Source organism: Pyricularia pennisetigena, chromosome 6 (assembly GCF_004337985.1).
Source record: "Pyricularia pennisetigena strain Br36 chromosome 6, whole genome shotgun sequence".
Classification (NCBI taxonomy): Eukaryota; Fungi; Ascomycota; class Sordariomycetes; order Magnaporthales; family Pyriculariaceae; genus Pyricularia; species Pyricularia pennisetigena.
Genome location: NC_043744.1, coordinates 3,158,155 through 3,172,815, shown reverse-complemented (window position 1 = coordinate 3,172,815; position 14,661 = coordinate 3,158,155). Strand labels below are relative to the sequence as shown.

Below are 14,661 nucleotides of genomic sequence, written 5' to 3'. Positions count from 1 at the left end.
GCAACATGCGAACGTGGAAGTGGATGTTGAGCTCACCCATTGGATTGCAACGGTCCATCCGAAGCAATGGTCTGAAGCTAACGAGTACCTATCTATCTGACAATCAATTGGTCTCCAACAGCTCAATCAATGTTCAAAACAGACCCTGGGTGACTACTATGGATAGTCGTCTGCGATAGCCCTGGGGAACACCGCGGACGAGGACAAAAGAGGGATCGCGCCACGCGCTCCACCGCTCGCTCGAGCGGGGTGGGGGCGCATTTTGCATTTTGCCGAGTTGCTACACCTAGAATAAAGTACCCTTGGTTAAATGACACTGATAAGGTGGCCTGCGAGAGTCAGTATTCTCGCGTGCCCATCCCCACCCCGATAATCTGGAGAACAGCGATCATGCCAGTGGGACCGCAGACGGGTCCGACCAAGCCAGGAAGGTGGCGGGTAAAGGGGAATCGGAGTGGATTGCGGAAAGGGGGGGCCCCTAGACGACTATCATCGCCTGGACCTGGCTGCACCTTTCGTCTGATCTCGACTCTTTTTAAAATACCCCAGGTCTCGCTCCCGTCGTTTCTGGTTGACGTCCATTCTTCCCTCATCCCCTCCAGGTCATATTCCTGTTCGCCAGGCAAAGGACGTCGTAATCCCAGCCAAAGGAAAAACGACTCGCAGTCCCCCACCAGCGACCATGGCGTCAACAGAGAAGAACGTCGCGGCCGATGCGGCGCCCGCTGCGGCGCCGTCGCCCGAGCCCGCTGTTGGCCACCCCGAGGAGCTCAAGGAGAAGGTCGTCGTCGATGTCGACGATGCCGCGGAAGAGGAAGAGGTATGATGAGAAACACAGGACGCCCGGCGGTGTGGTCATTCTGACATGTCTCCCTCTCTCCAGGATCTCTACAAGCCTCTTCTCATGGACCCGTCGATTCCCCACGAGCCAAACCCGCTCACCATCCGTGCCGTCGTCGTGGGTGTCATACTCGGTACTCTCGTCAGCGCTTCGAACTTGTACCTGGGTGCGTACCGGCTTTCTCGCATGGCAACGAACCCAAGTTTCTAACACCCACAACAGGTCTCAAAACCGGTTTCACGTTTTCGGCCAACATGTTTGGCGCCATCTTTGGTTTTGGTATCCTCAAGTTCCTGTCCAAGGCAACCAAGGGCTACTTTGGACCTCAGGAGAACAGGTGAGCAGAAGTTTATTCGTGTCGCCTCTTGCTTTGCACAAGTCCTATTTAATACTAACCATGAAGTTTCACAGCATTGTCCAAGCCGCCGCAACCGGAGCCGGAGGTATCAGCGGAATTTTCGTTGCTGGTCTGCCGGCCATGTACCGTCTCGGCCTCAGTAAGTGCCTCCTTGCCCGTCTTGACATGTGCGACGAGACCTGCTAACCACATCCAACTGCAGTGAGCAAGACCCCCATGGAGGATATCGGCCGCATGTTCACCATCACGATCGTCTGCACGTTCGTCGGTCTCTTCTTCGCCACTCCCCTGCGCAAGTTCTTCGTCATCCAGGTCGCCCGCGAGCTGCGTCTTTTGTTCCCTTCGCCCACCGCCACCGCTCTTACCATCCGCTCCATGCACGCCGGTGCTGCTGGAGGTATCGAGGCCATGAAGAAGCTCAAGGGACTCCTGTTTACTTTTGGAGCTGCCATGGTGCACCGTGTGGCTTCGTACTACGCCATAGGGGTATGAAACTGGAGCTATCCGAGTGATGAATTGGCAAAGGGCTGGGCTGACAATCTTGCCAACTACACAGATTCTTTACGACTGGCATTTCTTCACCTGGTTCCACGTGAGTAAACCCATCCAACTTTTTTTCTTCTTCTCTCTCTCTCAAAACGTTGTGACTTTACATAATCCAGAAATGACTAACCCGCTGTAGATCTGGTCCGGTTACACCTCCTGGGCGCTGAATATCGAGTCGTGGGGATGGTACTTTGAGGTGACGCCGTCCTTCATCGGCTCCGGTATGCTTATCGGTCTCAACTCTGCCTTCAGCATGTTCGCCGGTTCCTTCTTGGCCTGGGGATTCATCGGCCCGCTCCTTGTGCACTATGAGGAATGCATTGGTATCCAGGTAAGCTAGCAAGCAAGCAAGCAGCGACAGGCTCTTCCATCGGGCAGAGGCTGGCTTTTTCATATCCCAAGCACGAACAAGAGCTGACGTTCTTCCGGACAAAAATAGCTCTCGGATGACCCCAAATGGGACAGCCTCTACTCGTTTGCCTCCCTTTCGGGCCTTGGAAAGCGCAAGCCTTCGCCTCGCTACTGGCTCCTCTGGCCCGGCGTCATGATCATGGTGTGCAGCTCCATGGCCGAGCTCTTCATCCAGTACAAGATCATTGGCGTTGCCTTCAAGGCCGGCTGGCGCCAGACCTGCATCGGCATCAACGACATGCTCGCAAAGCGCGGAAAGCAAAACGCCTTCTTTGCCGCTCAGGCTGCCAAGGGCGCCGAGGAGGACTCGGACTCTCAGCTTGTTGTGGACTCGGCCAAGCCCGAGGACCGCGTCAGGACTTGGATGTGGACGTCTGGTCTGCTCGCCTCGTTGATTCTGTCCATCCTCGTCCTTCACTTCCAGTGGAACAGTAAGTTTGAGAAAACAAAGCCCAGCACTCACTGAATACGAAACGCCCACAAACGCTTGGGTACTTGTTTTTTTTTTTTGTCTTTCTTGCTAACCACAATTCATCTCTTTGCTAGTGGGCGGCGGCTTGACCATCCTCATTGTGCTTCTGTCCTTCATCTTCTCCTTCCTGGCCGTCCAGATCGGAGCCGTTACCGACACGACGCCCCTCACGGCCGCTAGCAAAGCCGCCCAGCTCGTCGTTGGTGGCACGACCTCGAGCGCCGGCTTCGCCCTGGCTGACGCGCAGCGCATCAACATCATCGCATCCAGTGTCGCCGGCGGCGCCGCCGGTGTCGCCACCGATCTCACCAGCGACTTCAGGGTTGGCTTCCTGCTCGGCACCCCGCCCATCAAGCAGTGGATCGCACAGGCCATCGGCTCCGTGTTCAGCGTCTTCATCGCCCCGGCCATGTTCGTCCTGTTCGCCACGGCCTACCCCTGCATCGTCACCACGCAGGGCGACAAGGACCACTGCGCCTTCGCCACCCCCTCCGTCGCCGCCTGGCAGGCCGTCGCCCAGGCCGTCACCGACCCCTCCATCTCGATCCCCAAGAGCTCCGGAATCACCGCCTGCCTGCTCGGCGCCCTGTCCATCGCCCAGGTCGTCTTCCGCCACTACTACCTCGTCGGCACCCGCGAGAAGTACAGAGATTACCTGCCCAACTGGGGTGCCATCGCTCTCAGTTTTGTCATTCCCAGCCCTGTAAGTGCCAGTCAAGACTTGTTTTGTTTGGTTTTTTTTTTTTTTTTTTTTTTTTTTTTTTTTTTTTGGTGAAAAATTTATATCCCATATTGCCGTGTGTGTGTGTAGTACTAACAGTCCATTTCCTCCCCATGTCCAGGTCTTTACCAACGCCGCTCTGGCTGGAGCTCTGATCGCACACTTCTGGCGCAAGTACCGCCCCCAGAGCTGGGAGACCTACGGCTACGCCGTCGCTGCGGGAGCCATCGCCGGCGAGGGAATGGGAGGTGTCATCGGCGCCGTCCTGCAGCTCGCCGACGTTTCGGGCGACCGCTACGGCACAAACATTGCCTGCCCGGCTGATTCTTGTTAGGTGGGGCTCTGAGTATAGGGTGGACAGTCTCTTTCTTTTTTTTTTCTCCCCTTTTTGGTGTCTTGTTTAGGAGACGATCTGTGCGGTTTAATGCTTTTGTATATTCCCATATAATCTACATAGACGCTTCCACCCAATACACAACACATACCATAATGATATGTCCGTCTTCCGAGGCAGCCTTGTGCGTTAATTTGTTTCCACGAGTGACATTTATTGCCAAATCGGTTAGAGTCTTCCCAGTCTCTGCTTTGTCTCCACCAAGTTCACCGTTGTCTGCTTTCTTGACTGTTGATATTGGCTCCGAGCTCGAAGCCTGGAGCAGAAGTAGTAAACAAAGATGAAAAAAAAAAGAGGATAAGATACAAGACAGAAGAAAAAGGGTAAAAGATACATAAGAAGATAAGGGAAAGGTTAGAAGAGAGGAGAAACCCGAAAAAAATAAAAATGATTGTCTGATAGCCTTGGTGCCTTGGATAAGTATGTAGTGTTATGGGTTTGGCTTGTTCTTGGCAGTCGCATGCCAGCTGGATGGTATTCCTACAGATATACACATTTTTTCTGGGATGGAACCTGGCCGCCGAGTGAAGACATCTCGTCGATTAGCAGTTCCTCCGCCATAATTTTATGCACGTGGCTACGAGTCTACGACTCTGCCCAATGGACGGCGGCCTCGGCGTGCGCCGCGCTCTCGATCGCTTCGCGGACGGCGTGGGCACCGGGGTGGGCCTGGACCCAGTCGTGGTACTCGGCGCCCTGCAGGCGGAGGGTCTTGACGACGAAGGCGACCTTGTGCGCGAGCTCGAGGCGCTCGACCTGCTGCTCGTTCCAGCGCTTGTTGTGGATCATGTTGGTGATCATGATGATGTTCTGCGCGTCGTGCTCCTCGCCGCCACCGCCGCCGTAGGCCTGGTGTCCCGCCATGGCGGCGAGGTCGGCCGTGAGGCCCTGCACGCGGTTGTAGCTCGTGCCGATGTCGGCGGCGAAGTTCTGGAATCCGGCAAACGTGTCCGACCTCAGGTACTGCGCCATCTGGTTCACGAGCCTGGCGTTGGCCTCGGTGTTGTCGACTTGGTGCAGCGGCGGGACCTGGTCGTCGCCGAAAAGGACCGAGAAGGTGTCCTCCATGACGCCCTGCGAGTACCGCGCCGGGTCCGCCTGGTGCACTCGAGGCTGGAAGCCCTCGGCGCTGGTGGCAGCAGCAGCGGCCGCCGCTTGCTGGGCCTTGGTTCCGGCGATGGCCTTGGCCAGCATGTAGAAGTGGCTGGTGGCGTTGAGCTCGCGCTTGAGCCAGCGGACGGATGCTTCTCGGTGCAGCTTCTCGTCCGTCAGGCCGTCGCTGCCTTGGGAGACAAACATGCTCTCTTCCTGGTCGCTCGATGGATTCGCGTCAACGGCCTCTTGGACTGTCGCGAGCAAGCCCTCCTCGGTCCTGAGGCTGGCCACGAGCTCAGACTGCCTGCGGAGGAAGCGGCCGTCCGCTTCGGGGTCTCCCCGGACGTAGTCCAAAGTCCACTTGAAGAGATGAGTGTGGCCGTGGGGGCCGCTGACGGTATCCTCCACGTCATGGTGGAACTCGACTGGGACCTGTAGAGCTCGCGTCTTTGGTTCGTTGGGGAGACGCGAGATGTACGCCAGGGAGACATCGCAGACCTTTGGAACGCCTACATCGCCGGCGGCAGATGGACCTGGCGTCTCTGAATTGCTGGCAACGGGTTCCATTACTTCTGCTGGACAGCGCTGATATCGGTTGTTTGGTTAACCGTTAGCCCAGAGTAAGCTTGAGAATGTCAAATCTTGGTGATAATGGGCACCAACTCGAGCGTCTTCCTTGGTGTCGGTTTCTTATAATCTACCAAGGTTGAGTGCAAGGACGAGAGCAGATTAGCCCTGAGCTTACCAGGAGAGTATGACTGTCAAGATTGGTTTGATTTGGGTCAACGTGTCTTGTGAATCTTGGACTTGATAGCCCTGTTTTTTTAAATAGTTATGGTGTCCAAGTAGTAAACAAGAGAGAAGAGTTATTGCATCAGGCAGGTTTGTTGGATATGAACAGCTCAGGTTTCCCTCGAAATGTTCGGTGGGCTCTGACTTTGAAAAAGAAAAGAGAATGGGAGAAACAGATTTGGGAGTTTAGGCGGGCGCTTTCTAGTTGTTTGCTTAGCGACCCGCTGGTTTTTTTCCCCAACGACACTTGCCAGCAAACGCGTAACTCCAGCTGCTTTTCATCTTGCAATCAGTTGGCCATCAGTTGGACCTTGCTGTGAAAGAAAGCTCAGATACCTGGGTCAAGGCCATGGAGTGACCTTGGCTCCACCTTGTGCCCTGTGCCCTGTGAGGTAGTTCGCAAGACCACCCCTCCTCGACTCATATTTGATAACTTGTTAGTCCCGGAGATTATGCTGGGTCGTCCGCAGTCCCTGCTTCTTAATGCTCTCTACTTGGTCCCTGAGGCATTGCACTCGACGCCTATCAAGCCAAATCGAACTTGGAACTAATTTGATAACTTCCAGTTTCACTCTTGTTTCTTTTGTAAATGCGCATGTCTGGCATTATAGTAGCTCTAAATCAGCATAAAATTCATCAACTTGAGAAAGACTCCTAGTTATAGCTCATTTTACACTCGGCCATTAGACTAGACCAGCAGCTGCCCTTCATCTTTGCTCTCAACGCCCGAGGGGCACCTTGTAAGTTGTTGTGGTTTCTCCAGTACGGGTTCAGTGCATGAATCGTATACTGGTATGCTCTTGTTGTCTTCTGCTCAAGTCTACAGCTAATTTGAGCGGTCTAAGGCGGAAATCAAGGTGTCTAGACTTGCTGGGTCGAGGGACATCAGACGAGATTGTATGGATGACGTAACATGTAGAGAATTACTACTAAAGTGTTGATACACTGTTTAATTGTATATCTTTTTAAAGAAACCATTGTTCTTTTTCACTCCTCGTGCTTACTTTATGCCGTTGTAATCCAGCGTACACATAACTTGATGGACTTCCTCCATAGGTCAGGTTTTACTGGTAACCACGTTAGCTTGAGGATGTCTGTCTGACCCACAGACTGGGAAAGGGTCAAGAATTTAACCTTGATCAGCATGGAGAGCAGCATGCAAGTTCTGGAGACCAGAAAGCACTGGCCTTGCTTGCAGAAATAATGTCGACGAGCTCGCACGTTGGCCTGTCCGCATGTCTACGTGGACCCCATCTTCCCCTGTACTCTGACTGTCACGGTCACGTATGGAAATTCGTAATGACAGGCTTGACAGCAAGTCTAACCAAGCATTCTGAGCTAGCTGAATGGCTACGAAGAAACACTCCCTCTGCTCGACTACCTCAAATATCGCCCTATATATTACCTTGTTCACCAGAGCTTGTGCAACCATCTCGGCGTCCTCGGTCTTCCACTTGAAGACCTCCACCAGTCCTACACGTTTGAGCAAACGCAACATATCGTAGGAAATTGCGAAGTGGTAAGTAGCCTCAAGCAACACAGTCAACCGATGGGAATGAACACAAAGCTAGATTGTTTTAATGACTTATTTGTCCTTTTTCGTAGTTATCGATGCGGACTCAAAAGCTACAGCGCAAGTGATCAAGTACTGGGATCTGGAAGCTTACGACCAATATTGAAGACGACAGAAGGACCAGGCAACCCAGCACGCAGCCGAATCCCGACATTTTCATGGCCTAGGATCTGTCTGCGGAGGCAGGCCTGGTTTTTAATTGTCTGTGTATCATCTGCAGAAAAGTAGAGACGGCTAGTTTGACTTTGACCACAAAGAATACACAGAGGCAGAATCTTGATAATTTTGCAGATAACCGCCTAGTTCAGGATCCTTGAGGAATTCGAGTGCCCCATCTCTGTAATGTTAGTTATAATAGTGGCCACATCACCTCCCACTACAATGGCAGATCTGAACCTGGATTCATTGGCGCCGGTGCCATTCAGCATATACCATTGATGTACCTTGACTCGAAGTGGCAAGCTATCCCAAAGACGATACACCCTACTACATTCATCGAATCGTGTCTTCCAAGATCGCACATGTCCTTTCTTGGTAGTTTATCACGAGAAGTCGAGAACCCCAAAGGGTATTACTTTGTTCTTCCTATTGTTCTCTACAGGCCCCTTAGTATTGTTGCTCTTTGTCGCACAAAACCCGAGCCTTTTCTTTTATCCCCAACAGCTCCTTGGCAAGCCTTGGCCAGTAAGAACTTCCATAAGCTCCAAAATGCCCTGGCAGGTGCAGCGGCGGGAGCTTGAGACCAACGTCATTCACTCCTCCGGTAAAGACTAAGTACCAGTTGGTGACAAACAAGTGCGTTGGAAGGGAGAGAACAGTACCACAGCCAGCACGCCAGGCTGCTTTTTGTAAAGGGATCGATGCGTAACCATCACATGGTATTGTCGCTCCTTGCCGGATTGAGCTATTTGGCATGCTGTGTGGGTTATACAGCGTGATGGTATTACCAGGGTCCTAGAAGCACCTATAAAACATGGACGCGCCGCAATTTAGAGACGCACTCTGAATGCTAACTACCGATACACGCACAAAAGCTGCCATCAATAGCATTCCAACCATGGAAGCTGCCGAGGGAAAAGAAAACCTCTTCCGAACGGAGCGCCTTCTGTTCCGCGGCGTTGAGGGAAGCGATGTGGCCTTCATCCACGAGATGGAAAGCGACCCCGTCAACCATGTTCTCTCGTACCCGACCCTGTTGGTGCCGCCCAGTACGCAGTCCTCGGCCGGCATGGTTGCGATGCTTGAGAAGTCGCTTCTGTCCCTCATTGTCTGCCTCCGTCCAGGCTCCGATGGAGGTGCAGAATCTTCCGACCCGCAGGAACCCAACGGCATAAGGCACGCAGAGGATCGCAAAGCCACGGCCTACATTCAGCAACTGAGAGAAGACCCGATCCCGGTTGGCTACCTGTGCATCAACCTGGGAGACCACGCGCTGCCGTTCGATTTGAGGCACAATGGCAACGCCAGGCTGGGCATCATGATCGCCACCCGGTTCCAGAACAAAGGATACGGCACCGAGGCGACCAAGTGGGCGATCGACTGGACTTTCCGCTTCGCGCGGATGCACAGCGTGAGGGTCGAAAGCATCGGTTACAACCATCGAGCCCACGCCGTTTACCGAAAGCTGGGGTTGAAGGTCGATGGGCGACTGAGGGAGGCGCACTACCACGACCGAAAGTGGCACGATGTGGTGTGCATGTCTATTCTAGAGACAGAGTGGGAGAATATGCAGTCCTTGGAGCATAAGTCTAACTGATGGCATTGTAGGAGATCTACAACAATTCTATTAGCCTTTTTGTGAAATGTCAAGTTTGAGAATAATCGTAAATGCAAAACTCAACCCGGGTATCGTTTTTTATTTTTCATTTCATACGCCTGTCGTGAAAAAAAAAGAGTGCTTGCCAAGATGCTGAAACAAATGAACTCATACCCGCATCCCAGCTCATTGCTCTTCCTCCTCCTCATCATCATCGTCCAACCTTGGCCACTCGACTACAAACTTGACCGGGTCATCCTCCTCGTCGGGAGTGCGCACGAGAAAGGCAATGTCGGTCCCGTCCTTGATGCTCTTGCTGACCGGCGTCTCTGAGCCCTGGATCTTGAGGTCGCGCCACGACTCAAGGTTGTGCCTGCTGGCAAGCGCCCCGTACACGACAGTGACCTCTTCGCCCTCGCCGGGGATGGGGGTGTCGTTTGGAGAAATCCTCGACGAGCTGAGGCCGCGCGGGTAGCGCTCGCGGATGGCGGACAGCAGCTCAACTGAGATGTCATCAAATGTCGTCAGGGGCGACACCAGCAGGAATATGGTATGTATCCCAAATCTGAAGCGCAGCGAGAGGTCGATCTCGCTGGCCTTGGTCTTTTTCGGTGCCTGTTGCAAGGGTTAGTTGTGACGTCAATGTTCCAGCGTCAGAAATTGAGTTGACTTGCCATCCTGAGCTCGAACTCTGATACAATTGTTTAACGAGTGCACAATCCGGGCGACCCGGGAACTCGACTATGTATGGTTCCTTGACGTTTCAAAAGATAGGTACTTTATTAGAGCTCCGTGCTACTGAACCTCAACTGATCGCGCGCTTGGTAATGGAAAGCAACGGCGGGGGCAATTTCAGTCGACAATTAACAGACGCCAAGGACTGAAGCTCAGCACTGACCCCACCCGAAGGAGCGCTGGGGTGGAAGGGTCCAGGAGCTTGGGCCAGCATGAAGACCAGTCGGACGAAGTCATGGATTGGATGGGAAAAGAAAAAATCGCCAGTCGAGGTTTGGACACAATCTGGAGCAGCTGGAATACATCGAACAAGACCGCTCATAATCAACCAATTCTAGTCTCCACCCCCCGTGATTGCGAATCGAAGCACTTTGCTCCTAAGTCTGCCACTCGTAAAGATCAACAGCATTCACGACCGTCCTCGCATCCCTTGTCGACGATGGCGTCCGAACGAGCGGCGACCGAGGCAATCTCGAACCCAAACAATGACCTATCCAGAACGTCCGAAAGGCAATACAAAGAGCTTACATCCGAGGACATCCAGGAGCTGAGGAGAAAGTCTCGCCTCTCAATGCCGGCGCCGATTCGCATACCAGTCGCGTCGTTTCTCTCGTTCGGAGTCGGCATGTGTCTGGGCATCGCACAGGGCAGTAAAATGGCAGGACTTCGATTCAGGGCAGAACACGCTCACAAGCTTCCCACCACCACGCCGGGATGGTTCCTATATCACAAGAGCAAGAACTATCACGTCGCCTTTTCAAGCATCAAGGAAGGGTTCAGAATGGGAGGACGCGTCAGCGTTTGGACGACGGCCATGTTTGCTATTGAAAACATGTTTGACATGTGGAGGGGCTACCCGGATGCCCTAAACACGGTCCTGGCTTCTGTGACGGTCGCCGGTGGCTTCAGCCTATGGCGTAAGTTACAAGACCCTATCTTTAGCACAGATAAGCATTTTGCGGGGTGACTGTGTGATATGAACTGCAACATCTACTGGTGGAATGTTTATTGACTGGTCATTATCACGCAGATCGATTCCCGTTGGTGATGGCGGCCCGAACGACAAAGATGGCGCTGATAGCGGGAGTTGCCTATGGTGGTCTTCAAGATGCAGTTGGATTCTTACGAGGCCGACCCATCAGCTATGTTGAATATGCCCGAAAACGTCTGGGAAAGTCGGAGGCGTCGAATTCGATGACTTGACCTGTCGATTGACAAGTCATCATAATAATTAACCCCATAGGCTGCAGTGTCGAGCGGGGAAGGTAGCTTGGCCTCCGCGATGCCCGCAGCACCGAGTTAGAGCATTGACTGACGGCCCGCAGGGTCTTTTGGGAACGTTACTTCGGCCTCGGTCCTTGGCTGTCGGTGATTGGCCGGGAATCTATGCACCAGTTGTCGAGGCGGGCTTTCCGGACGGATTCGAGACGATCAAAAGATCCAGTGACGCTTACATGCTCTAAAACCCCGTGAGATCATGGTTACGGAGGTGGCGCTGCGTCTCTTTTGCGATTTCGGACCGCATCACATGGCCAAAGCTTGGCAGGTTCGCCTACATACGGGACTTTAGCCGTCTGCGCATGGCAGCTGTCATGGATGCGAGCAGGTCAACAAGTCGTGCAATTCCAAGATACAACCAACATCTGCCAACCCGGGGTAATCGGACCGGTTTACAGCGATAATTTCAGGGCGATCACACCGCAAAAATGGCTGCAAAGTCCCCACGGCGTCGAGGGAGGCAGAAGGCCGAATTTGGATCGAGAAGGGATTGGCGCCAGAACCTTTTTTCAAAACTAAAAGTTCCAGGCCAACGTGCTATGCAAGTGGGTTTCCACTGACTAGGTCGACTTAGTGGGCCCGGTTACTCACGGCATTCATCCAAGTCATTTCCATTGTCAGATCCACGTGACGACCCAATGCTACTATTCTTTGTCTGGAAAGCTCCGGCAGCGTCCATGCACATGCATGCGTCGTGGGGGGGTTGGTTTTGGGTTGCATGGTCGAATCTCGAGCCGCAGAGCCAAAACCCCAAAACAAAGAAGGCCCAGACCATCGCGATAAGCGCTTTGTCCCAGTCTTTGCAGCCGTTGCCATCCGCTCCGACATAGGAGCTCAGGAACGACCCTTCCTGATGATGGCAGGCAACGGCTTTGCGACTGAACTCTAAGGATTACCTGGCGATTGTGCCATGGAAACGCTACCTTCCCTGCATAAGCCCCTCTCATCTGTTGATATATAGCCTCCCTGCCGTTGGTTGTTATCTATCTGTACATTGAACTCATGTTTAGACAGTTATTCTAAAATACCACTTGTTTACAGCTGCTGCTGCTTACCTTGCCGACCATTTATCATTCGCACCGAAATCGATTAGCTTGGTTTTGCATCATTCTTACAGCTTACGCCATTAATGCATTCAGAAAGCATGCTACGCCGTTGCGGCGGAGCGCTCTGCACCTTATCTCACAGCGAAAGCCAAGTATCCAGGGTCGCTGCTGCTGCACCTCACCGGATAAGATCTAGCAACAAAAACAGAATACGTTTGACAAATTCACCAAGATTCGTGAGGACGATTTCGACGAAATCCCGAACAATACATTCTTCCTCTAGCAGATCTTTAACCCACAATACCGCCGCTACTTCGCTTGGTACATCTACAGATGCATTGGTACCGCCTCAATCTCAAACAGACAAGATGGCCACCATCGCAGTCAAAAATGGCAGTTGCTTGTCTGTTTTACCTCTGAAGGCTGTCCTTCGCTCCTTGGCAGTAACAACGATTTCTTCCTCTCCTCTACTCCTCAATCCATCTCTGGCGATCATGTCGGGATTGGCTCATAGCAAGAGCCCATTACTGAATCCTGATCGAAACCCCATATTGAGATGGGCAATGAAAAGGACTTTTTACGCGCAATTTTGCGCCGGCGAGAACCCCTTGGAGGTTCGGCAAACTATCGCCGGGTTAAAGAAAATTGGCTTCACCGGCGTCTTGCTCGGCTATGCGAAGGAAGTGGTACTCAGTGACAAGGAAACCAAAGAACTTCACTCGTGCATTGAAGGCAAAGCTTCCGAGGAGTCTACGCAAAAAGAGGTTATACCGTGGGCAGAAGGGACCATGGAAACTGTTAGACTTGTCAGCCCTGGCGATTTTGTATCTGTCAAGTAAGTCGAGTCTCAAGCCGGGATTTGCATCTTTGAATCTTGTCATCAAAGCTGACCATGCAAACTATAGATTCACGGGAGCAGGAAGACAAGCTCTCTTTTCATTGTCAGAGAAGCTCCCACCGCCCCCGGCCCTCGCCAAAGCCATAGACGACATTTGCAAACTGGCAACCGCGCGCGGCGTCCGCCTCCTGTTTGACGCCGAGCAGCAAGCCCTGCAGGCCGGCATCGACGACTGGACCATGCACTACATGCGCAAGTACAACGCGCCCGGCCGCTGCGTCGTCTACAACACTTACCAAGCCTACCTCAAGGCCACGCCGGCCGTGCTGGCGTCGCACCTTCGCGCCGCCGCCCAGAGCGCCGCCGAGGGTAAACCGTTTGCGCTCGGAGCCAAGCTCGTCCGCGGCGCCTACCTCGGCTCGGACCCGCGCCACCTGATCCACGACACCAAAGCCGACACGGATGCGTGCTACGATGGCGTCGCGGCCGCGCTCCTGCGGCAGCGCTGGGAGGGACCCCTCGCGGGCAGGGACGAGGGCAGCGAGTTCCCCGAGGTCCACATGGTTCTGGCGTCGCACAATGCAGAGTCGGTGTCCAAGGGGCGCGAGATCATCAGACGCGGCGAGGCCAGGACCACAGAGGTGGCGTTTGCGCAGCTGCAGGGCATGGCGGACGAGGTCAGCTGCGACTTGATCGCGAGTGCCGGCGAGAAGGATGCCGCCGTCAAGTCGTACAAGTACCTCGTCTGGGGCACCACGGGCGAGTGCATGAAGTACCTACTCAGGAGAGCCCACGAGAACAGGGATGCGGTGCAGAGGACGCGTAGTGGGCGGAATGCCATGGCTGCCGAGGTCGGGCGGAGGCTGAGGAGGGTGTTTGGGCTCGGTGCATGAGACGATTATACAAGGGCTTACAATATATTATCTAGACTAGACCAGAGTAATGTTGGTGATTCTCTGAGGTTTAGCGTAGAGGCGTTTTTTTTTTTTTTTTTTTTTTTTTTTTTTTCTTCCTTGCGCATTCGGTTCAAGCATTATCACTAGTCATACAGCTTTACACAAAGAAAAAGAAATTCGGCATCAACAACTAGAATAGAATCGTTAGCTAATCCTGAAGTCGGTGCGTTAATCGATTTACAAAGCAGATTAGACTTGTTAGTCAAGTAAGTCAAACATGGGGTATCTGACGCACACGAACGTACACGTGCAGCCTGCATGAGTGGTAGGAGAGCCATGTATTCAGGTAGGGTGCGCTATCTAGGCTAACGAGTAGTCTCAGGGCTCATCCCTGAAGCCCAAAGCTCCACAATTGATCCACTCCGTTCGCTTCGCTCCACTTCGTGGCTCAATTGCGGCTTTGCAATGTACCTGTGGGTCCATCCAAAGAACGCTCTGGTTCAGGTTTGAGGATAATTTGTCGATTTTCGCCGTTTATGGCGGTATTTTTGGCCTTTTTGCGACCGACACTCCCTTATTATTCTACAACCACGCAAAATATCGAAAAAAGAAAATATCGTTAAAAATAAAAATTGTTAAACCTTTTTCATAAATCCAAAACTTTTTGCACCCGGTACGCCAATTAAAAGTTGGATATAGCCCGCCCTTAATCCGTTTATGGCGGTACTGTTTTTTCGATTTTTTTTCGATTTTCGATTTTTTTTAATATTATTTTTAATTTTTGACCAAATTTTATACTTTTTGCACGTGGAGGGTCGTATATATATATATATCGTTATAAGAAATTTTGGTGCTTATATCGGATTATAGAAACAGTTAAATAAGCGGATAGGCAAAGTATATATTTTT

At 52.6% G+C, this 14,661-nt stretch overlaps 5 protein-coding genes across 5 annotated transcripts; 3 read left to right on the top strand and 2 right to left on the bottom strand.

The window, feature by feature from the left end:
* Window positions 1-682: 682 nt before the first annotated feature.
* On the top strand, window positions 683-3,683 carry PpBr36_04740 (uncharacterized protein; the record flags this gene model as incomplete). Its single annotated transcript, XM_029891899.1, has 10 exons — window positions 683-820; window positions 884-1,007; window positions 1,064-1,178; window positions 1,253-1,338; window positions 1,402-1,685; window positions 1,756-1,791; window positions 1,882-2,076; window positions 2,185-2,587; window positions 2,703-3,331; window positions 3,471-3,683. The coding sequence occupies 10 exons, from the start codon at window positions 683-685 to the stop codon at window positions 3,681-3,683; spliced, it is 2,223 nt and encodes a 740-aa protein (XP_029749295.1).
* Window positions 3,684-4,328: 645 nt separating this feature from the next.
* PpBr36_04739 (uncharacterized protein) lies at window positions 4,329-5,405 on the bottom strand (the record flags this gene model as incomplete). The annotated part of the gene is made up of 1 exon (XM_029891898.1): window positions 4,329-5,405. One exon carries the CDS (start codon window positions 5,403-5,405, stop codon window positions 4,329-4,331), a length of 1,077 nt encoding a protein of 358 aa, XP_029749879.1.
* Window positions 5,406-8,260: 2,855 nt separating this feature from the next.
* PpBr36_04738 (uncharacterized protein) lies at window positions 8,261-8,959 on the top strand (the record flags this gene model as incomplete). The annotated part of the gene is made up of 1 exon (XM_029891897.1): window positions 8,261-8,959. One exon carries the CDS (start codon window positions 8,261-8,263, stop codon window positions 8,957-8,959), a length of 699 nt encoding a protein of 232 aa, XP_029750326.1.
* A 186-nt stretch (window positions 8,960-9,145) lies between these two features.
* On the bottom strand, window positions 9,146-9,908 carry PpBr36_04737 (uncharacterized protein; the record flags this gene model as incomplete). Its single annotated transcript, XM_029891896.1, has 2 exons — window positions 9,146-9,574; window positions 9,858-9,908. 2 exons carry the CDS (start codon window positions 9,906-9,908, stop codon window positions 9,146-9,148), a joined length of 480 nt encoding a protein of 159 aa, XP_029749869.1.
* Window positions 9,909-10,133: 225 nt separating this feature from the next.
* Window positions 10,134-13,749, top strand: PpBr36_04736 (uncharacterized protein; the record flags this gene model as incomplete). Its single annotated transcript, XM_029891895.1, has 3 exons — window positions 10,134-10,611; window positions 12,382-12,853; window positions 12,924-13,749. The coding sequence occupies 3 exons, from the start codon at window positions 10,134-10,136 to the stop codon at window positions 13,747-13,749; spliced, it is 1,776 nt and encodes a 591-aa protein (XP_029749868.1).
* Window positions 13,750-14,661: the final 912 nt, after the last annotated feature.